Consider the following 22,577-nt stretch of genomic DNA (forward strand, 5'->3'; position numbering starts at 1 on the left):
GGTATCCCTTCATGAAGACACTTTAAATAGTTCAACATACTCTGATTTCCTGATATTTTGTTGCCAAGTTGCCTAAAGCTCCAGCCTCTCTGGGCAGTTGGCATTGTCCCAAGAGACAATGGCTAATAATTTAATCAACTTCTTTGCCACTACATGAAACAGACCATCAGTTCCCTATCCCCATATGAGATGAATGCTCATTGCATTTGATCAAGCCTCCACTTAGCCAGTTCCACATTTTAGAGCATTTATTAGTCACACTTTATTTCTAATATAAATTGCTGGGAAAAGTAATTAGAAAAGAAGGACATCTGGGAAGATTAAACAATAGATATTCTATTCAGTTATACAACACTTTCACATTTTTTCTCTTCACCCTCAGAGATGACATTATAAAATTCATCTTAATTTGACCTCATTTTCCTTTAGGTATTTAGAGGCTGTGTTATTGGAGGTATACAATATTAAAGCAATTATATTTTCTCAATGAATTGCACATTTTATCATTACATAGGACCAAACCTCTTTCTTCCCGATAATCCTTTTTGCCTAAAAACGTATTTTATCTGACATTAATATAGCTGTACAAGATTCAGTGACTTCTGGTGACTACTTACCTAGTTCACTTTTAGCTATTCATTTACTTTCAACTTCCCTCTGTATCTTTGTTTTGTGTCTCTTATAAACGACTTACAGTTGGGTTTCGTTGTTTTTAATCCAAACTGAAAATATATGTCTTTTGAATGGTAAGTTTGGTATATTCACTTTTATTGTAATTACTAACTTTTTTAGTTTATTACTATTATCTTGTCTTAAGTTCTCTGCTTAGTTTTTTCTCTTTTCCTGCCCTCTTTAGGATTGATAAAGTTTTTATATCCATATTTAAGTTATATAATTTGTTTCCATTCATTTAGAGATTACCCTTAACATTTAAAAAATTTTTCATCGTGATTCTTTCCATTTTTAGTTGATATCTCAATAAGGATGTAAGGTCAAAATGTATTTCAAGACCACTCATAATAATTGTTTGCTGAGTGCTATTATGCAACCAACTCGAACCCTTAACATTTTAATATTCATTGTTAACAAAATCTAAAATCAATATCTCCACCCTCAACCTAAACAACAGAAGAACTTTAAAACTCTGGCCACTGTGTCTCCTAATTTACATGTTGTTTGTATTTTAGGTCAAACTTGGTCTTAACCCCCAAGTGAATTATTACTGTTGTCGTTATTATTGTATGCAGTCAATGTTTATTTAGATTTAACCACATGTTTACCAATTCCTCTGATCATTCTTGCCCCTTGCACCTCAAATCTTCCCTCTGAGTTCATTTTCCATCTTTCTTTTTTATTTTTATTTTTATTTATTTATTCATTTATTTTATTTTATTTTATTTTATTTTTGAGATGGAGTCTTGCACTTTCTTTTTTTTGGTAATTTTTCTAATTTATTAGTTTAATATCCCTCCCATTTAAAAATTTAATTTAATTTACTTTAAAAAATTGACACATAACAATCCTACATGTTTATGGAGGTACATAGTGATGTTTTGATACATATAGTGTATAGTAATCACATCAGGGTAATTAGCATATCCATGATCTCAAACATTTATCATTTCTTTGTGTTGGGAACATTCAATGTCCTCCTTCTAACTATTTGAAACTTATAACATAAACTATAGTCACCCTACAGTGCTATAGAACACCATATTATATTCTTCCTGTCTAGTTCTAATTTTATACCCTTTAACAAATCTCTTTTTTCCCCCCAACCCTTACCCATCTCAGCCTCCAGTATCCTCTGGTCTACTTTTTACCTCTATGAGATCAACTTTTTTTTAGCTTCCATATATGAATGAGAACATGTGGTGTTTAACTTCCTGTTCCTGTCTTATTTCACTTAACATAATGTCTTCCAGTTCCATTCATGGTGCTGAGAATGACAGGATTTCATTGCTCTTTTATGGCTCAGTAATATTCCATTGAGTGTATATACCAAATTTTGCTTTATCTAGTCATCTGTTGTTGGACACCTAAGGTTGATTCCATGTCTTGGCTATTATGAATAGTGCAATAAACATGGGAGTGCAGATGTCTCTTTGATATAATAATTTCCTTTTTTTATTTAAGTTCTAGGGTACATGTGCACAACATGCAGGTTTGTTACATACGTATACATGTGCCATGTTGGTGTGCTGCATCCATTAACTCGTCATTTACATTAGGTATATCTCCTAATGCTATCCCTCCCCCCCCCATCCCCACAATAGGACCCAGTGTGTGATGTTCCCCTTCCTGTGTCCAAGTGATCTCATTATTCAGTTCCCACCTATGAGTGAGAACATGCGGTATTTGGTTTTCTGTTCTTGCGATGGTTTGCTGAGAATGATGGTTTCCAGCTGCATCCATGTCCCTACAAAGGACACAAACTCATCCTTTTTTATGGCTGCATAGTATTCCATGATGTATATGTGCCACATTTTCTTAATCCAGTCTGTCACTGATGGACATTTGGGTTGATTCCAAGTCTTTGCTATTGTGAATAGTGCCGCAATAAACATACATGTGCATGTGTCTTTATAGCAGCATGACTATATTTATTTTATTTATTTATTTATTTATTTATTTTTTTGAGATGGAGTCTTGCACTTTCGCCCAGGCTGGAGTGCAGTGGTGTGATCTCGGCTCGCTGCAAGCTCCGCCTCCCGGGTTCACGCCATTCTCCTGCCTCTGCCTTCTGAGTAGCTGGGACTACAGGCGCCTGCCACCACACCTGGCTAATTTTTTTGTATTTTTAGTAGAGATGGGGTATCACCGTGTTAGCCAGGATGTTCTCGATCTCCTGACCTCGTGATCCACCCACCTCAGCCTCCCAAAGTGCTAGGATTACAGGCGTGAGCCACTGTGCCCGGCCTTCCATCTTCTTTAGAAGCTTTTTTAGTGAGTAAACACACCCTTCTTTTTGTTTAAAAATGTCTTGGTAGGAGGGGGTCCTCAATCCTAGTGATGCTTGGCTGGGTAAAAACTCTAGGTTGACAGTTGTTTTCTCTCAGCACTTTGAAAGTATTACCCTCACTGTCTTCTGGCTTCTACTGTGGCTAGGAAATCTGCTGTCAGTCTAGTTTTCTTTTCTCTCTGGCTACTTTTAAGGTTTTTGTATCATTGTTGCTTTAAAGTTTCCTTCTAATATGTCTAGATGTTAATTTCTTTTCATTTATTAATATATTGCTTGGGATTAGTGAGACTTCCCGAATCTGAGGCTTGGGATTCTTCATCAAGTCTGGAAAACTCTCAGACATTTTATCTTTAAAAATTCATCTCTCACATTCTATTATCTTCCTCTGGAAATACAATTGGATGTATGTTACTCCTGCCTCTATTCTTCATGTCTCCTAACTTTTCCTTCCTATTTTCTATCTCTTTGTATCTTTTGCTGCATCCTGAGTAATTTCTTCAGCTTTATCTTCCAGTCACTATTTCTTAAGTAGTATCTAATATGCTCCTTACCCCATCCACTGAGTTTTCAATTTTAATGACTATTTTTTTATTTCTGAAATTCTATTTAGTTCTTTTTCAAATCTACATTGCATTTTTGATAACATCTTGTTTCTTCCTTACATTTTTTATTCCACTTTTTATTTCTTTAAAAGTTTCAAACATATTTATTTTATATTGTGGCATCCCTTATCTTAAGTTTTTAGGGTTCTCTTCTTGTTTCTGCTTATTCTCACTCATGGTAGCTTATTTCCTTGTGTGTTATATGAGCTCCAGCTTGGCAAGAATTTATCTATGGGAATCTCACACAGCCTGAGTTAAGAGAATCCAGAGAGATTTCCGTTTGCTTCTTCTAAGCAGTCCTGGGAGCTAACGACTTGGGATCACTTTTTATTAAACTCTCAGCATAACATTATTCAAATCACATGGGTAGTGTAGCTCTGAATCACCAGCTCACCTGAGGGAAGTCTGGTGGTTATAAATTCTTACAGGAGGATTTTCACTTATTTCCCCTGAGAGCCAAGGAGAGACAGACACATTTTCTTGTTGTTTCTTTTTGCTTGTTAAGGAACTTTTTCTAGTTTGCACTTTTGCTGAGAGTGTAAAGATTTGGCCTTTGAGGGTCTCAGATTTATGTGAGAGTCTCAGTCTCAACTCCCCACCTTGTGCACACCCAAGGCCTTGTCTTCTACTTCTATAAGGTTTTTAAAACTCAAAACTCTTAGTTACTATGATTGGCAAATGCCCCCAGGGCAGCTGTGGCTTCTACATCCACATCACTTTTTTTTCAGTTTTTCTTCATTTTGGGGCCCTATATTTATAAAATTTTCTTTATTTTTGTGAAAGGTCAGAAGTGCACTTAAGAAGACAATTTGCAGTGGGGAGTTTTATTGTTGTTATTGTTATTTAGTCCACTGTATTGGTACACTTATTTAGTCCACTATATTGATAGCCCCCATTTAGCAGATAATGAAACTAAGACCCTAAGAAGGAAGTGAGTTGCCTAAGGTCATACTGCCGGGTCAACAATTGAACTGGCACTGGAACCAAATGTTCTTGATTCCTAGTTTAGAGTTCTTCCCCTCTGGGCAAATGTGCCTCATCTCCCTTTCTCACTCAAATATCTCTCTTACATTTAGTCCTATGAGGATCTGGTTCAGCGTCTGGAGCCAGTGATAATGGAGCTAGAACGACAGGAGAATGTACTGGTGATCTGCCACCAGGCCGTCATGCGGTGCCTCCTGGCCTATTTCCTGGATAAAAGTTCAGGTACTACCCTCATCTCTGTTTTGGGGAAGTTTGATGGTATTTGAGACACTGACACCAGCAATTAGATATCTATATCTTAGTAGTTAAGAGAAGAGTATTTAGAACAAGGATGCCTAGGTTCAGATTCTTTCTCTTTCACATACTAGCTGTACTGCCTTTCCCAAATTACTTTAACCTCTCTGGCCTCAGTGGCCTCATGTGTAAAATGGGGAGAATAACAATGAATTTTAAGTAACATAAGTAAAAAATTTAGAACAGATCATGACACACTATATGGGCTATATGTTAACTGCTATTATTAGTATTGTTCTTAGCTAACATTTTCAAAGCCAACGTTAACAGTCTGCGTCATCTGGAAAAGATGAGCTAGTATTTCTCTGAAGCATGCTACCATCAGGTGATAGTGGGGCCTTTCGTAGTTTCATGATCCTGATTACAAGTTTCTGTCCTTGCTATAGGGGTAATTTCCCCAAGATAGTGATGTTTTCATTTTAAATTGTTTTTCAAATGATAGTTTATTTTTAAAAAATATCTAGGCATTGCATTTATACAGTATTTACACACTGACTACATAGGCTGAACTGCAAACTGGGGCAGCTGGCCTGGCAAAAAAAAACTGTTATATCACTTTCAGGCATGAGATTCCATTTCCAATGTGGATGCTGAAATGTTAGCATTTCCAGGATATTTTTAAGGTGTCTCAGAACAATGCAAAATTATATTCAATGTCTACAATGTTTTACAGTCTTGGATCTTTTCTACAATGCTGGTTTGAAAATAAAGAACACTGTAATATGGAGTCATCCAGAACTGGAACCCAGGGCACTTGAGAACTTGACATTAAATAAGGAATTTCCTCTGCCCAGTCCTCAGTTTCCTCACTGGAAATAGGTGATAGGATGTGCGGTGCGGGTCCTTGCACTGGTAGATTTCTCTGTGTTCGCATCTCTACTTTTTGAGGCAATGTTTTGAGACCATGAGGCAGGTGCTGTAACTCCCATTGTCCAGATGAGGAAAGGGAGACCCAGAGAGGTGAAGTGACTGGCACAAGGTCATGGGGCTCAGAGTGTCAGGGATAGACATGGATCCCAGGTACATGCCAGGGGACTTCCCCTTTCAGATATGAGTAGAGTGCTTTTTACACACAGGCTACCTGTCCTGGGAGCCAGACAAGGCAGCACTGGACAGATGTTCTCACCCCCCCCCCCCAACCCACCCACCCTATTACTCAGGTGAATGCTGGAAAAAGGCCCAGAGAGATTATGTGACTGAGAATACAGACCCACAGAACCTCAGGGCTTGGGCACCCTCAGAGTACATCTAGTCCAATCCTGTCCTATGAAATGGGAACACTGAATACCAGAGAGAGCAGAGGCTGGGCCAAGGTCACTACTAGAGGCAGTGGCAGAGCTGGGTCAGAGATCTCAGGCAAGTCACTTCCCTTCTCTGAGTCTGTTTCCTAAAGTGTATAAGGAGGGTGTACAGTAGTACCTCAGTCTATCTTTAAGGGTGTCATGAGGTAGTGGGCAAAACACCCTTGGCCCAGGGCCTGATGATGACAAAAACAAGGAGGAGCAGCAGGATGGATGCCCAGGAAGGAAAACAGCCAACCTAATGTCTCAGGAGGCTGGGAGGACAGTGGCAGGCCTCAGAAACCTAGGGTGGAACCTGCTGTTCAGGGAAGCCATGAGGGGTGGTGATCCTGCAAAATGAAGGGAAATGGGGAGTGTTCTGTGCAGGTGGGCGGGAAAGTGGGTATCAGGAGAGATTGCCTAGCAGGTGGGTGTATCACCCCCAGGACACTGCGAGCCCCTGGATGGCCGGAGCAGTTGACAGCAGGGGCCAGTGCATGAATTCTGGTGTCACAGGGTCCCAGGTTCAAGTCCTTGCTCTGCTGCTTCCTGGCTGTGTGACTTGCAGAGAGCATTTTCCTTCTCAGAGCCTCAGTTGGCTGAGACCATGAAATGGGCTTACTGCCCCCACCTCTCGGGCTTGCCCAAGAAATGGAATCATAGGCCCAGACAAGAAATTGCACATGAATATTCAGAACAACTTTATGCATAATGTCAATAACTGGATACAAGTGATGGACAAATGCTCGTCCATCACCAGGCCTGGGGCAGGAGTGATCAGAGGGAGCAGGCCAGGCTGGGAGAAGGCTGTGGGTGCTGTCCACTGCCACAGCAGGGCCTCAGAAAACACTTGCTGATGTGAACTGTGGGCCTTTGTGGTGTGGGGTCTGCGGAAGGCCCCAGACTTGGGGCGGGAGAGAAGCCTGCCTGGGTCTCTTGTTGGCCCTGTGAGGTGGTGGCCGTCTCCAGGGTGGCCGGCCTGACCCTCCTGCAGGACACGCAATCCAGTCTACCACCATTTTCCAGGGCATTCCTGCCTCCCTGCTCTCCTCCTCTCTTCCCAGCTGCTCTGAGCGCTGCCCCTGCAGGGTTGGGGGGTGTAGGCCCCTGGTGAGGCCCCACCATGGCAAGGGGACATGAAACGGGGAACATCCAGCAAGCCTGGGGGCCTGGAGAGGCTGTGTCCTGGCTAGCACCCTGCCTCTGAGGGCTGCTTCCCGTTCCTTTCTAGATGAGCTTCCATATCTCAAGTGCCCTCTGCACACAGTGCTGAAACTCACTCCTGTGGCTTATGGTAAGTACTCCCACCCTGATTCAAGGACAGGCATTTAGAGGCTATGAGCATGGCCCTAGTGCCTACCATTTGCCAAGAAGAGTCCTGCAGGAGGTTTCCTGGGTGGGTGTCCTGCAGGAGGTTCCCTGGGTGGGTGGTGGGGGTGGGACTGATGGTAGTAGGATAACAGGGAAAGAGTAGGATGGCTTCTAAATCTGGGGATGGCGCTGACTTTCTGTGTCTCTGCCAGAGCGCCCAGCACAGAGCACCAAGCTGTGGAAGGGGATTCCCCAAAGGGGACCAGAGGAAAATTGTAGGTTAGGGCTGTATTGGAGAAAGAGCACAAAGACCAGCCTGGGCAGTTTAGGCTCTTTCTTGGTACATTAGCTATGAAAGGTTCATGAACAGGGGAGGGACAGAATCAAATCTATTCCGGGGTGCAAACAGGGCAGATGACCTACTGAAGCCTGGAGTAAGGTGCAGTCCACAGGGATGAAGCTAAGGGAGCTTCCACAGGCATTAGGCCCCCTCTGTCAGCCCCAAGCCCCAGTGATGCACCCTCCTCCGTCTTCAGGTTCCCTAGAACTCCCACGTGACCTTCCATACTCCTGGTATTGCCACAACCACACTGTCCTCCAGATAAACTTTGCCTGGCACTGATCGCCCAAGGCAGTGGCCCCAGGACTCTTCCACCTCTTCACCACCTAACACGGCTTGGAGGATCCGCAGAGCTACATCAATATTACACAGATGAGACTGATGTCCTGCGGACCTCGAGAGCTGTGGGCAGCCAGAGTTCATCTCTCATCTCCATCCCCATTTACAAATGAGCAACTGAAGCTCACAGAACTAAGACTATTAGGGGCAGAGGTGGCAGGATGCCCTGTTGGCTGCCTCTTAGGCCTGGTGTCTTCCCCACACATCACACTGCTGTCTAAATTCTCCTCTGTACAGGCGAGTCATGATCTGTACACAGTATGAAGCTGGGGGTGTGGCTGGTGATGCGGGGGAGGTGATACCTCAGGGAAGACCTGTGCCTACCTTGGGGGCTTATGGACAGATGGATTGTTCTTTTCCAAGGCTGCAAAGTGGAGTCCATCTACCTGAATGTGGAAGCCGTGAACACACACCGGGAGAAGCCTGAGGTAGGTGGGGGACTCCATGGCCCAAGCTGGCTGTGGACACAGCACATGGTGAAAGCACCTCATCCACAGAAAGGCTGCACCAACCCCACGAAACCTGCGTGTTTTGCACCAACAGAGGGAGCAACCAGCACCCAGAAATGTGGAAACCACAGCCCAGACCCAAGGCACTATGGAGATGCAGGGCTGGGGCAATTCCTGCCAAAAAGGCCTCAGGCTGAGATTCCCCCAGGCCTACCTGAGGGCCAGGATCTGAGCCTGGCTGAAAGAGGGGAGCCTGGCAATGAGGACAAGAGGCAGGGGGGAGGTTGGGGCCCTGCACTGCTGTCTCCTTCCTATTGATCCTGCGCTCTCTCCTCAGAATGTGGACATCACCCGGGAACCTGAGGAAGCCCTGGATACTGTCCCTGCCCACTACTGAGCCCTTTCCAAGAAAGTGTCCTCATCGCCTTCCACCTTTAGGAAATGCTATCCTTGCTCTTCTCCTACTCTGCCTTGGCCTCACTGAGGTACTCCACCACCAGTGAAGAAGTCCTCCGCAACTCCCAAACAAGCCTCACTTACTGGCCGCAACTAAGGAGCTATCTAGCTCTGGATGAAACTTTCTTTCTTAATTCTTATTCTCTGACGAATAAAGACTTACTGCCTACAAGAGGAGAGGAGGAGGTCATGGCGAGGCTTTTCCAATTGTTCTCAAGGTACTGATCCTAATCCTGACCCAGCTCTGCTGCTATGAGGGCATGGAACAGGTAAGGATTTCCTGGAGGGAAAAGTTCTACAGTAGCACCTCCAAAGATGGGGGAGAAGATAGGTGCCTGTGAGTTCCTGTGGGCCTTGTTCCAGCAAGCTGGCTGTGGGCATGACACTTTCATCCTTACACTCAAGAGAAGAATCTGGCACTTGAGCCAAGTGTTCCTTTCTTCTCCAACTCTTGCTGCCATCCTGAGTGATTTCACTGTTTATGTGAATGATCCAACCAATACTCTGAACTCACAGTCCCCTGACCCCCTCAACTCATCTTCTCTCCTTCAACCACCTACTCCATGGATTTTGGTATCATCTCCCTGGTCTGACTTCTTAAATGCAAGCATCCAACTGTCTGACCACTGCCCACCCACTACCCCAGTCCTTACAACTCTATATCATCCACTGAATCCCTAGCAGTATGCCTCCATACAGTAGGCATATATGTAATATTTCCTTCTTTTTTTTTTTCTTTTTTTTTTTTTTTTTTTGAGACAGGGTCTCACTCTGTCACCCAGGCTGAAGTGCAGTGGTGCAATCTCAGCTCACTGCAGCCCCGAACTCCTGGGCTTATGCGATCCTCCCACCCCAGCCTCTGTCACAAGTAGCTGGGACCACAGGTGCACACCACCATGCCCGGCTAATTTTCAATTATTTTGTAGAGACGAGGTTATCCAAACTGGTCTTGAACTCCTGGGCTCAAGTGATCCTCCCATCTTGGCCTCTCCCAAAGTGCTGGGATTACAGACATGAGCCACTGTGCCCAGCCCTGTAGTATTTTTTGAATGAACAATATTTGTTGCTGTACAGCATCAAGAGCAGAGTCCTTTGAATGCTCTATTGTCCCCCAATCTATCCTTAGTGTTCTGTCCCTAACTATGTTGGATACTGTGGGCCATCTCTTCAGCCACTCTCCATGCAACTACCATAAGCCAGGTACCAGTGACCCAGTGGTAAAGAGACACTCATACACTTGCTGCCTTTGTTCCCTTGTTCTTCCATCACAACCACCCAGCAAGACCTAAACCCTGCAGAATCCACCTCTCCGTTTTTTGTTGTTGTTGTCTACTACAGAAGTTGCCGATCCCTGCTTGAAGCAGATCTATATTTATCTGCATCCACAGCCACCCTTAAGTCTGTTCAAAGTCAGGGTCGTCTTCTCTGGTACCCTATTCCATCCCACCTTCTCAGGGATGGGCTACTTCAGTCAATTCCTGACTCTTCCATATCGATCTCCTGTCCCTATTAGCTTTTGCCCCACAGTCTATACAATATGCCCAAGTTTTCCTCTCCTATCCCAATTAAACCCTCCTTTGTTCTTATGTCCACCCCTAGTGACCTCTGCCCTTCCCTCCATTCTTACACCAGTGATTCAAAATGAATCTGTACTTACTGTCCAGAAGCCTCTCCCTTTGCCTTCTGCTCCAGGCTTTCCCTCTCCATATCTTTCCTCAAGCTGTTATCCTCTTGCCTGCCATGCTTTCCCCAGGCCTCTATCCTGCTGAAGTCATATTTGCCTTTGAGCCAAAAGCTGGAGCCCCATTTTCTCCAAAGAGCTATGCTGATCTCCAGCTCTTCTGTGAACCCAAGATGCCACTCCACAACTACCTAAGCACATTAAAAGACAGAAAAAACTCCAATTCATTTTGCAAATTTAATGTAACTCTGATACCAAAATATGACAGCACACAGAAAGCAAACAATAAAGCAGAAACAGCAAACAGATTTTTCCATCACATGACACCCTCAGCTGATTGGCCGTAGCTGCTTTGACTGCTGTGTGGACAAAGATTCCAAGGATGTACTTTGGCTCCATGGGAAGGACTAATGCAATTTATTAGCGGTGTCTGTAAACATGGGGAATAAATCTGAAAACAAAACAAATAGGAACACATTTTAGCACCAAATGCACTGTCTTCTCTTAATTCCTTCATTGCCCTCACCTTTCCAACCCACTCTCCTGCCTTAGTGTTTCTTATAACATCTCCCAGCTCTTATACCCATCCCTGTGGGTCCTGGCTATGGAAATATTGCAGTTACCTGAAACCTCACTAGCCATAGGAGAAGCCACAGGCACCAAGACTGGTGGCTCCACTGCCGAAGCCAGCACTGGTGCTTGGTCCACCACCAAAGCCAGCACCAGTGTTTGGTCCACCGCCGAAGCCAGCTCCTGTGCTCGGTCCACCGCTGAAGCCACTGATGCTTGGTCCACTGCAGAAGCCAACACCAGTGCTTGGTCCACCACTGAAGCCAACAATAGAACTGGGTCCACTATTGAAGCCCGTGCTGGTTCTGGGTTCGCCAATAAAGCCAGTGCTGGTGTTGGAACCACTGCCAAAGCCAATGATGGTACTCAGTCCTCTGTCGAAGCTGGCATTAGGCCTACTGCCAAAGCCATCGCTGGTGCTAAGGCCACTGCTAAAGCCAGCACCGGTGCCAAGTGTGCTGCCAAAACTAGCATTGGTGCCCAGTCCACCACCAAAGCCATCACTAGTGACCAGTCCACCACCAAAGCCAGCACCGGTGCCCAGTCCGCCACTGAAGCCAGCACTGGTGCCCAGTCCACCACCAAAGCCAGTGCTGGTGCCTGGTCCTCCACTGAAGCCAGCGCTGGTACCTAGCCCACCATCAAAGCCAGAACTGGTGCTTAGATCACCACTGAAGCCAGCACTGGTGCCTAGGCCACCACCAAAGCCAGCACTGGTGTTCAGTCCACCACCAAATCCAGCACTGGTGCTTAACCCGTTGCCAAAGCTGAAACCGGTACTGGTGCTGGGTCCATCACCAAAACTAGGGCTGGTAGCACCACTAAAGCAGGCACTGGTGCTAGGAGGGCCACCAAAGCATAGGTTTGTATTAGATGCACTGCCAAAGCAAAGGCTGGTGCTGGGAGCTCCACCAAAACAGAGGCTGGTGCTATGAGCACCACCAAAGCTGACACTGGTGCTGGGAGCAGCACCAAAGCCAATGCTGTTGTTGGGAGTACCACCGAAGTCAGTAGTGGTACTAAGTGCCCCACCGAAGCCAGCACTGGTGTTAAATGCACCGCCAAAGCCAGGGTTGGTGCTGGGTACACCACTGAAGCCAGCACTGGTGCCGACAGCACCACTGAAGCCGGCACTGGTGCTGATGGCACAGCCAAAGCTGGCATTGGTGTTGAGTGCACCACTAAAGCCAGCACTGGTGCTGGGAGAGCCACCAAAACAGACGCTGGTGCTTAGTGTACCACCAAAGTCAGTGCTGGTGCTGACAGCACCACCAAAACCAGCACTGGTGTTGAGCGCACCGCCAAAGCTGACACTGGTGCCAGGAGAGCCACCAAAGCAGACACTGGTGCTTAGTGTACTGCCAAAGTCAGCACTGGTGCTCATAGCACCACCAAAACCAGCACTGGTGTTGAGCACACTGCCAAAGCTGGCACTGGTGTTGAGAGCACCACCAAAGCCAGCACCAGTGCTGGGAGAGCCATCAAAGCAGATGCTGGTACTTAGTGTACCACCACAATTGGCACTGGTGCTGGAAGGGCCACCAAAGGAGACACTGGTGCTGAGTGTGCCTCCAAAGCCAGTGCTGGTGCAGGGAGAGCCACCAAAGCAGATACTGGTACTGAGTGTACCACCAAAGCTACCACTGGAGCTGGGAGAACCACCAAAGCAGACACTGGTGCTGAGTGTGCCTCCAAAGCCAGTGCTGGTGCTAAGCGCACTACTGAAGACTGTGTTCGTTGTGGGTGCACTGCCAAAGCTGGTGCTGGTGCTGAGTACACTACTAAAGCCAGCCGTGGTGCTGAGTGTGCCTCCAAAGCCAGAGCTGGCTGCACCACTAAAAGTGGCACTGGTGTTGAGTGGGCCACTAAAACTAGAGCTGACTCCACCACTAAAGCTGGCACTGGTACAAGGCGTGCCACCAAAGCTAATGCTGGCTTCACTGCTGAAACTAGTGCTGGTGCTGGGTGCACCACCAAAGCTAATGCTGGCTGCACTGCTGAAGCTGGAGCTAGTGCTCAGTGTGCCACCAAAGCTAATGCTGGCTGTATTGCTGAAGCTGGCACTGGAGCTGGGTGCACCACCAAAGGTAATGCCAGGTCCACCACTGGAGCTGGGTGCACCATTGAAGCTAATACTAGCACCGTCGCTGAAGCCAGCCCTGGTACCAGCTCCTCTGCTGAAGTTGACGCTGGTGCTGGCATCTGCATTTTCTTGGGCTCTGGCCTCAATTTCAAATGAAAATCTGCTCCAGGCCTGAGCATCATCGCCTAACTCTTCCCTTGTTAGGCAGTCGATATCCATGTCATCCCAATTCCAGGGCCCAGCCACAGCTTCCTCTCCAATCCCCATTTGGGCTCTTGCCTCAGCCCTGGCTTCAGCCTCAGCCACAGCCACAGCTGCAGCTTGGACTTCCATCTCCACTGCCTCGCGGTACTGCACAGCCCAGTCCTTGGGGTCTTTTTTCTGCACCTGAAATGGGGATGATAATCATAATAAGAAAATAACCCTAGTAATCACATATTAATCTATGGGCTTTGTATTGAACTAGTAGCCATACTTTTTAAAAATTCTTAGTTATTGGGGCTCTGTCATGGGTCAGTTCTGAAATCGTTTCAGCTCTGACGATTTACATGCTATATGACCTTGGACAAGTTACTTAACCTCACTTAGCCTAAGTGTCTTCATTTATAATTACAGGAAATAAAAGAGTATATATGTTATGAACTGAAGTGTTGTGCCTGTCCCCAAATTTGTACGTTGAATCCCTAACACCCAGTGTGATTGTATTTGGAGATAGGGCCTTTACAGAAGTAATTAAGGTTAAATGAGGCCATAAGGTTGGGGTCCTGATCAGTAGGATTAGTGTCCTTATAAGAAGTGACACCAGAAAGCTTGCTCTCTTCTCTCTCACACACAAAGCCATGTGAGGACACAGCAAGAAGGCAGCCATCTGCAAGCCAAGAAGAGAGCCTTCACCAGGAACTGACCCTAGTGGACCCTAACCTGGGATTCTCACCCTCAAGAACTATGAGAAAATAAATTTGTTTTTTAATCCACCCAGTCTATGGTATTTTGTTTTGGCAGCCCATGCGGATTAATACAAAGTATGAAGAAGCAATGAGATGATGTAAACTAGATATCTAGCAGCACCCTAGGACATAAAGGAGGTTCCACATGTTTATATATGAGCTCCAGGCTGCTCTGTACCTGCCCATCCCTGTGCATTGCTTGCCCCAGCCAAGGGTATCCCATTGCCTTAATATGCCAAGCTCGGGCAGCTCTCCTATTACCTTGCATGCAAACTTGAGGACTTTCATCTTGCTAGTCTCATGGTAGGAGCGCAAGCCCCAGAAGAACTCATATTCAGGTGGTCTGCTGTTAGGGACCCTCTTGTACTCCAGGTACCTTGGAAAAAGGAAATGAAACTTGTTTCTAACCAAGCAAGCCTGCTGTCTTAAGCACTAGACACCAGGTGGCCACCTCCTCCAAAGAAATACAAACAGCCCCTGGAGAAGGATTTCTAAGACACTCCAGCCCCACACTCACTACCAAACACAGTTCATGGTCTTGGCCTCCAATACTGAGCCATTTCCCACTGGCCCTGTACAAAGCAGTCCCTTGGGCTTCTCCAGGGGAGACATGTATAGGGCATGATGTCACAGGAAGGCCAAAGTATCATGCCACCTGTGAGGAGTAAGCCCAAATTCCTGTTGGGTGTGTTGTAAACAGAGGAGCCATTCTTAAGGCCCTCTGCTCTGAGCGCACCCCACTGCAAGGGCCTTGTGTTGAGTCTGGCCCAGTCCTGGAAAGGTCTGCCCGTGGGAATTTTAGACAGTATCAGTTCTAGAACACAGGATGCCCATCCCTCTAAAGCTAGCGTAAGAAAGGCACTAAGCACTTTCTGAATAAGATCAGTATACCCAGAACACTTCAGGGCCAGACAAAGCCCCAAACACCACTTACTTCTGCTTCACAAACTCGTCTGTGATGAGCTTCCTCACTTCCCCAAAGAGTGAATGCCTCACCCTGACAATGGGAAAAATAACCCATGAACACAGATCAGAACTGCCCAGATGAGGGCAGAGGCATTTCCCAACATGGAAGAGACCTCTCTAGCACATGGGGCAGTCTCAATGAAGCGAAGAAAGTAGTGAGCACATGGCCACTAGAAGCAAGCAGTTAAGACCAGATGCCTCTTTGTCAGGGATCCCTGAAGGTCTATCTAACATCTCAGCTTAGAACAGACAGAGGACATACAGGAGAGAGCGAGCAGAGAGTTCAGGACCATTTGCCCATCATCCACCCAGGTCAGAACCCTGGGCCCTCTACCCAGTCCAGCACCCCACCCGCTCCACCAGACCACCAGACTGATGCAATCCTAGGACCGTCCTCTCTTGCCAAAGGACAACACGGACAGCAAGCGCTGAGAAGCCCAATCATACCCAGGGTGCAGCCCCAACTTGCGCAGCACCTCCCAGATGACAGCTGCGAGGGGAGGCAAGAGGAGACAGGGACAGAAATTGAACACATGGAATCCAGACCATGGCCGCCCATTCAGCTGCATGCCCAGCCACTCACCCTCACTGGCCTTGTTGCCATTCATAAAAATGACACTCAGAATCACCATGAGGAGACCCAGCTTGGGTGTGTCCTTGGTCCTAAGGGAATAACAGGACAGAAAGAAGGTTTATGTTCAGCAGCCATCCGCAAAAGACACACCAGTCACCTTACTAGGCTAGCCTCTCCCAGATGCCTCAGATACAGAATTCTGCCCAGTCTCTGCTTCCAGCTCTATGCCACCCTGGGCAAGGCACTTAGACTTGCAAGCCTTGGTCTATTATTCAGTAAAATGGGAAAATCATATTCTCCCTTCCTCAGGTTGCCAAGAAGACGGAAGAATGGCTGTCAACCTGCTACAACACAAGCACTCAGTCCATGTGAATCCCTTCTTTCTCTCCTAGAACCTTCAGCCCCACTGAGACTCCTGCGCTTCATGCATCCTGATCCACCCACACCAGGAAGCCCTCCTTGAGAACCACTCTGCCAAAGCCAGGCCAGGCACTCAGTCGGAAGAGGCAAGCAATGACAGGCCTGCTTTCCTGAGAAGCTTCTACAGAGACAGCAAACCTGACAGCAGGAATGTCCCACCCTAGGCTCCTACACCCATCAGTCATAATCAGGTGCCACTCCTGTGAGCAGGGCTCCAACTATGTGCAAGTGCTGAGACAGGGCTTTTGAGACTCTGTTTTTCCTGACTCCCTAAAAGGATGGGGGAAGTAGGACAAAGAAGGGGTAGCAGCACAGATAAAAGCAAAAGCTCCCTTCCCACTCCAGCCCTTTCCCAGCTTACGTTCCCAGTATGCCTGCAGAGGATTCCCGAGTGCTGATGAGAATATACAAGCTACTTTGCTTATCAATTTCTTTCAGATTGACTCGAAACATCTGCCAAGTAAAAGAATAGCCTGTGAGATCACAAAATTCAGCTTGGGTATCAGTGAACTTTCTGGGCATCCTAAAACTCCCAGTGTACTTAGGGGGTTTGCATGTGTAAGAAATCAGTGAGATAATGCACATAAAGCACACAGCCAAGTGCCTGGCACGCAGTAAACACACAGCGAATGTACTATTGTCATCAACATCATCTTTGTGATGAGCAGGAATCTAAGGAGACAGAGAACGGGGATACAAGGGAGAGGTGAGATCTGAAATACATGCAGAATGTGTCAAACCATGGATAGAAGCTGAGACTAAGTTGAGTGGCTTGTGTCCTTGCCATGCTTTCATCACTGACATGCTGTGTGACCCATGGCAAGTCTACACCACTCCCTAGGCCACTGTCTGCCCATTCACACAGTAATGGGGCTGGATTAGCATGTCTCTGTGATTCTCTCCAAAAGAGACATATATATCTTTGCTCAATTCAAAGCTTCCCCATTGCGCCCTTCCGCCAGCACTGCCCCTTCACCTTCTCCAGAGCGTAGCTTGCTCGTTCAATGATTTCTGGGAAATATTCATCATATTCTTGGATGACATCCCTCAGCATGTCTGTAGAAAAGGAGAGGTGAGAGTAGCTGAGCTTAGCAGGGGCCACAGAGCTGCAGCCCTTTTGCCAGTCCTGTTGGGTCAGTGCAACCAGAGACCTGAAGTGAGTTAATAGAAGATGCCAGCCATGGCAGCGTGTGAGGAGGGCAGGTGTGGAGATATGAGAGAACAAAGAGGCCATAAAGTGTTACTACCAGACTATGGGAGGAGAGAGGAGTGGAGAGGAGAGCTCAAGGAGGAGGGTTGGTAGGACACTACCTGAGCGCTTGATGGGGATCTTTGTCTGGTCCTTAACCAACAGGTATTTCACCAACTTATTAGCCTGGGAGGAGAGGAATAAATTGAGAGATCTTAACATGCTTGCAGAAAACTCGGGAGGTGGCAGAGCAGAGGGCAGGTGAAGAAGAGAAGAGACTAGACAGCATTGGATTCTTACCCTTTCTTGTAAAATGGCCACATCTCGCGGTGGCGCAGGCCTCCGGCCCCATGGGATCCGCCTGTAATTATTGCCACTTCTCTCATCCCCATTCAGATGCTTGGACTTCATCATCAGAAAGAAGGAAGGTCCAGAGTCACCAGGTGAAAGAGATGGCTCTGGCTCCTCACCTTGCCTGCTCCAGACAGAAAGTCTCTCTAACCCCCTCCCTCAGCCTTGCTGTAGTGGAGCCTGATCCTGACCTTGCCATTGGCCACCCTAAGTCCTGAGCTTTCAAGTCTTTCACTGTCTTCCAGGAAGGAGTTTCATTTCTCTGTCAGGCTAGGAACAACTCAAGATAAGAGCCTAAGGGTCTTTCTCTTCCTTTGGCTACCACCAATTATGCTGGCTGGTATCTCTTGGACAAGTCACTTCATTTCTCTGGGACTCAGTTTTTTTATGTGTAAAACTGGGACCTATGATCCCTTGTTGGTAAGAGTTACTTTCAAGACATTCAGACATACCTTGTGTAAATGTCCCCAACACAAAGCCTGGCACATGGTAACTACTATTTAAATACAAGTAGAATTACATACAGGTTGTAGCTGACTATATGGATGTCTTATTTCCTCACCAATCTGTGAACTACTAGGGGGCAGAAACTATGTCACCTTCTTCTCAGCATCTTCCACAGCCTATCTGAACACAGGGACTAGCTCAAAGTTAAACTTTTACAGAAGAAATGAACAAACCAGAAGGGTAGAAATGGAAAAGAAGCACAAAGTTAAGGATGGTAATGTCAGAGATCTCACCTTTCGGTTTCTCTTGCCCCGGGTCCTGGTTGTGGGCTCCAGACTCAACTGAGCCAGATAGTCATCTGCCAGGGCCTGGACAGCAGCAGCAACCTGAGTCTCAAGGGCACTTACGTTGGTCTGAGCAGAGGCCATCTTGGCCTGGGCCCCTTGGTCAGCATTTGGAGTCTGGCTTTCAGTTGCCCGAGCCTTAGTGGAAGCCTTCCGAGCCCTAGACCCTCTCTTGACCCGCAGGGTGGCTGCCAGGGCCTGGTTTGTGACCATTTGAGTGGCAAGTAGGGCCTCAGAAATCTCAGAGACAGAATTTGGGCCCCTACTGGCAGCCTTCTTGCCCTTGGATTTTTTGGGCCTGATAGCTATTACTGAGGCCTCAATCTGCCTGGTAGCTGTCTCAGTGACATTTGCAGCCTGTATATGCTCAGTGTCAGTATTTATGACCTTAGCAATTGTCTTCCTGGCTTTGGAGGCTTTCTTGGTTCGGATGGAGGCTGCTGTGGTGTGGATACTGGCTGTCTCATTGGTAATTTGGCCTTGGGTGGTAGCTGTATGGGTGGCAGTTGGAGCTAGTGAAACCTCGGTGGCACTAGCTATGGCCTTATTCGCAGCCTTCTTAGCTTTGGAAGCTTTCTTAGGCTTGACAGAGGTTATCAAGGTCTGGGAACTGGCTGACTCATTGGCAATTGAAGCGTGAATATTCTGTGAGATGACTGGTAGGTTTAGGACCTGCAAGGGTGACTTGAGCTGTGTAGCGCCACCCTCACGGCCAGTTGGGGATTGGGAGCCTTGCACTGCCTTGGCAGTAACTCTCTTCATCTTGTTGGCTTTCTTAGGCTGAACAGTGACTGAAGAAACCTGAGTATTGGTTACCTCAGTGGTAGGTGAAGCCTGACTGATCTGGGTAATGACTGGCAGGTTTAAAGCCTGCAAAGTTATTTTGGGCTTGTTGGTGGCAATCTCATTGGCAGTTGGGACTGGAGGGGCAGCAGGTGCAGCCTTAGTAATAGCCTTTATAGGGGCCTTCTTGGTCTTGCTTTTCTTAGGCCGGTTGACAACTGGTGGGTCCACGGCCAGGGAGTCCTTGGTTGCCGCCAACAGGGTATGCATCAGCAAGACACTGTCCTCTTCTGTAGTCTCAGTCTGTATATCTGGAGGGAAGGGAAGCCCCAGGCTCCCAGGGGGAGGCAGAGGGCCCTACACACTTAGGATTATGATCCTCTGGGCCATCTGGCCTCCCTAAAGCCCACCCCTTTCCACAAAGGCCTTCCCTTCCTCTGAGCAGTGGTTAATTGAAATGGGGTGAGGGAAGGGGTAGGGATCAAGGAAGGAATAGAGTCAGGCAGGTTTTCCTCTCCTCCCCCTTCACCATGTAAGGGAGGACTGAGATGAGTTAGGCAGGGAATTATGAAACTACACAGTGGAAGGAGTCTGAAGAGCAGTAAGTGAACTCAGGACGGGGCAGATGGCCTAGAGAGAATGCAGAGAGGCCTCACCTGAAATGGAGGCACCCTATATCCGTAGTCATTTCTCCTATCCATCTTTCTGGGAGGCCGAGTAACAGCTGAGTCTGAGGGGAATGGGCCTGAATTAGAGAATGAGAGGGAGGGGGAGATTCATCAGACATCTCACCTATCCTTACTTAGAAGAGTCTCATGTAACCTTGGGCCCTAATCCCTTCAACTCCTGGATTTTCATACCTAAAAAACCCAGGCCATCTGGTTTCCGTTTTGCCTCCAAGAGGGTCAGTTCTACGACCCCGCCCCTTTACACGCCCCCTCCGCAACTCGATAGTGCGCAGGCGCACCGACTAGAGGCACCCTCACCCCCTAACTTAGGCCCGCCGCTCTCCCAAAAGAACCGGTTCTTCAAGGCCCTCCGCGCGCATGCGCCTTGGTAAACCGGACAGTTTCTAACCAGCTCAATCCCACATCTGCCCCCTGCTCTCAGAGCAACAGAACATCTTGGCGCCACCCCTGACTCACTCTTCTAACTGCATCACATCTCGATCCAACCCTTCCCCCAACACCAGCCCCTCCCGTACCGCAGTACCACGCCGCTCCGCAGTACCACTCCGCACCGCACCTACCCCAACACAACCCATCTCTCCTCTACTGTACTGCTACACACCGCCCCTTCCCAATACACACCCCTCCCTCCGCTCTGCAGCATTTCTCTGCACCTTTCCTTCCTTTAATAAGCCCCCTCCCTCCGCTCTGCGGTACGTCTCTGCACCACCCCTTCCCCAACCAACGCCACTCCCTTCTCTTTCCACGTCCGCAAGTGTGCGGCTCCGCCCTTTCTGCAACATGAATACCCCACCCCCAAATCCAACTGTGTGAACCTTCTGTGTATTCCTGTTCTCAAACCTTACCAGGTCCTGTCTCTTCCCTTTCAAACCGGAACCAACCGGGTCATATCCCCTTCTTTCTCCAATCTGAATCTGGTCCTTTCCGTTGCTCAAAAGGGATGCTGCCCACTCCTTTCTCTGGGTCCCGATCCCTCCATTCTGTGGCCCAAACAGGGTCCTGCCCCCTTTCTCCAGCCTAAACGGAGTCCTGCCATCTCCTATCTCCCTCCGGAACTGTGTGTATTCTCCTCCCCTCTTGCTACCGTCTGAAGGATTTCTCGATCCTTCCTTTCTGCGGTCCCAACTAGGTCTGCATCCCTCCCTTCCACGGCCCGAACCGAGTCCAGATCTTTCCTTTCTGTGGCTCAAAGGAGATTCTGCCTCCTACTTTCTTCTATGCGAACTGGGTCCAGGCACCGCTAAAGGCGACTTTGATGCGGTTAGGTCCCGAACCCCCAGCAGGTTTTCTTCAAACCTTAGGGGCGTGTGGAGTCAGGCACGTCGAAACCGCAGCCAGGAAGTCCCCACAGGGTCTTCACTAAAGCTAGGCACCTCAGCTCACCTCGTCTTCTTGAATCCAGAAGGCGTGTGCTCTCTCCAAGCCTCTCCTTATGTCTGAGCCTATCCCCCTCCCTGGCCGGAAGTGGTCCTGCCTCTTTCCGCCTCCAGAGGGGGTCTCCGTTCCTGCCTGTCAGTCTCCTCCCCTCCATACCTACTTTCAGCTTTCCATTTTCCTCAATGTAGCTCCCTTTTTCTGCTTAAGACCCCTATTCAGTTATCACTCCCTCTTATTCTCCATTTGACTTCTCTGTTCCCCACTCTGTATCTCTGTTCCTATTTGATTCTCCTGTTTCCCCTGGGAGGAATGTGCTTCTCGGAACTCCCACACCAACTCTTCCTACAGACCCTCTATCCCAACACTATTTACATAGTGTTGTTATACCTTGTGTCTATGTCTCTCTTTGCTAGAGCTGCTCTGGAGCAGGGGACTAGGTCATGTTCATTTGTGTCTTTCAAGTATTACCAGATTAAAACATTTAGAGGTTCTAAACACTAAAAGATAGGGTGCCCGTACATCATATGCAATTCAGAATAAAAACTGTAATGTATAAAAATCCATGAAAAGTTTTTATTGATCTCACAATGACTATATTGATGCTTTAAAAGTATCAACTTGTACTTAGACTGTCTCTTGTGACATGGTGCACTGTTCCCCCATGCAGAAAACAATTCGTGGCATTTATTTATTCATTCAATCATTCAAAAGAGAGCAAGGATAACTATACTTATGTCAAATAAAATAGGCTTAAAGTCAAAAATTATAAAAGATCTTAAAGGCCATTATATAATGATAATGAGATCAATTCATCATGAATATCTAAGAATTATAAATATATTTAATATATGCACCCAACATAGAAGCACCTAAATATATAAAACAAATATTAATAGATCTGAAGGGAGTAGTAGACTGCAATACAATAGTGGTAGGAGACTTCGAGACCCCATTTTCAACAATTCACAGATCAGCCAGATAGAAAATCGATAGGGAAACATTGAACTTGAACTACACTTTAGACAAAAAGGACCTACAGAATATTTTATCCAATAGAATATACATTATTATCAAGCACAGATAGAAAATTCTCCAGGATAGATCATAAGTTAGGCCAAAAACAAGTCTTAACAAATTTA

At 47.0% G+C, this 22,577-nt stretch overlaps 2 protein-coding genes and 1 non-coding gene across 15 annotated transcripts in view; 1 reads left to right on the top strand and 2 right to left on the bottom strand.

Annotated features, from left to right (window-relative positions):
- Positions 1 to 9,746, top strand: part of PFKFB1 (6-phosphofructo-2-kinase/fructose-2,6-biphosphatase 1) — a 64,733-nt gene extending 54,987 nt beyond the window's left edge. For all 5 annotated transcript variants that reach the window (XM_073013650.1, XM_073013651.1, XM_007991829.3 and 2 more), the window contains exons 11-14: positions 4,641 to 4,770; positions 7,354 to 7,416; positions 8,476 to 8,540; positions 8,899 to 9,746. In XM_073013650.1, coding sequence (XP_072869751.1) covers positions 4,641 to 4,770; positions 7,354 to 7,416; positions 8,476 to 8,540; positions 8,899 to 8,958 — 318 coding nt within the window. In that variant the 3' untranslated portion in view covers positions 8,959 to 9,746. The remainder of the gene's footprint in view (positions 1 to 4,640; positions 4,771 to 7,353; positions 7,417 to 8,475; positions 8,541 to 8,898) is intronic.
- A 1,175-nt stretch (positions 9,747 to 10,921) lies between these two features.
- TRO (trophinin) lies at positions 10,922 to 21,555 on the bottom strand. Of its 9 annotated transcripts, none has more exons than XR_005239186.2 (14): positions 21,445 to 21,555; positions 20,029 to 20,117; positions 18,539 to 19,729; positions 17,748 to 17,852; positions 17,570 to 17,633; positions 17,235 to 17,314; positions 16,620 to 16,711; positions 15,848 to 15,927; positions 15,712 to 15,754; positions 15,233 to 15,295; positions 14,560 to 14,674; positions 13,631 to 13,738; positions 11,322 to 11,612; positions 10,922 to 11,149 (listed from the first exon to the last, which is right to left on the bottom strand). XR_005239186.2 is itself a non-coding variant. In XM_037994910.2 (14 exons), exons 2-14 carry the CDS (start codon positions 20,071 to 20,073, stop codon positions 11,106 to 11,108), a joined length of 2,517 nt encoding a protein of 838 aa, XP_037850838.2. In that variant the 5' UTR covers positions 20,074 to 20,117; positions 21,445 to 21,555; the 3' UTR covers positions 10,922 to 11,105. The 9 variants fall into 9 exon arrangements, 8 of the variants coding, with proteins under 8 accessions (XP_037850838.2, XP_007990003.3, XP_007990004.3 ...); XM_037994910.2 differs by having other exon boundaries at positions 13,435 to 13,738; XM_007991812.3 differs by having other exon boundaries at positions 11,322 to 13,738.
- Positions 14,909 to 15,037, bottom strand: LOC119622608 (small nucleolar RNA SNORA11). The gene has a single exon (XR_005239219.1). It is a non-coding gene; the product is annotated as a small nucleolar RNA SNORA11 (small nucleolar RNA).
- Positions 21,556 to 22,577: the final 1,022 nt, after the last annotated feature.

Source organism: Chlorocebus sabaeus, chromosome X (genome assembly GCF_047675955.1).
Source record: "Chlorocebus sabaeus isolate Y175 chromosome X, mChlSab1.0.hap1, whole genome shotgun sequence".
Lineage (NCBI taxonomy): Eukaryota > Metazoa > Chordata > Mammalia > Primates > Cercopithecidae > Chlorocebus > Chlorocebus sabaeus.

Coding starts and splice junctions, on each gene's coding strand:
- TRO (XM_007991816.3), bottom strand. CDS start 20,704: ATGCTGCAGAGCGGAGGGAGGG. Junction 19,730..20,028: donor ATAGGGTGCCTCCATTTCAG/GTGAGGCCTCTC, acceptor CTAAGTGTGTAG/GGCCCTCTGCCTCCCCCTGG. Junction 15,928..16,619: donor TCTGCAGGCATACTGGGAAC/GTAAGCTGGGAA, acceptor TTATTCCCTTAG/GACCAAGGACACACCCAAGC.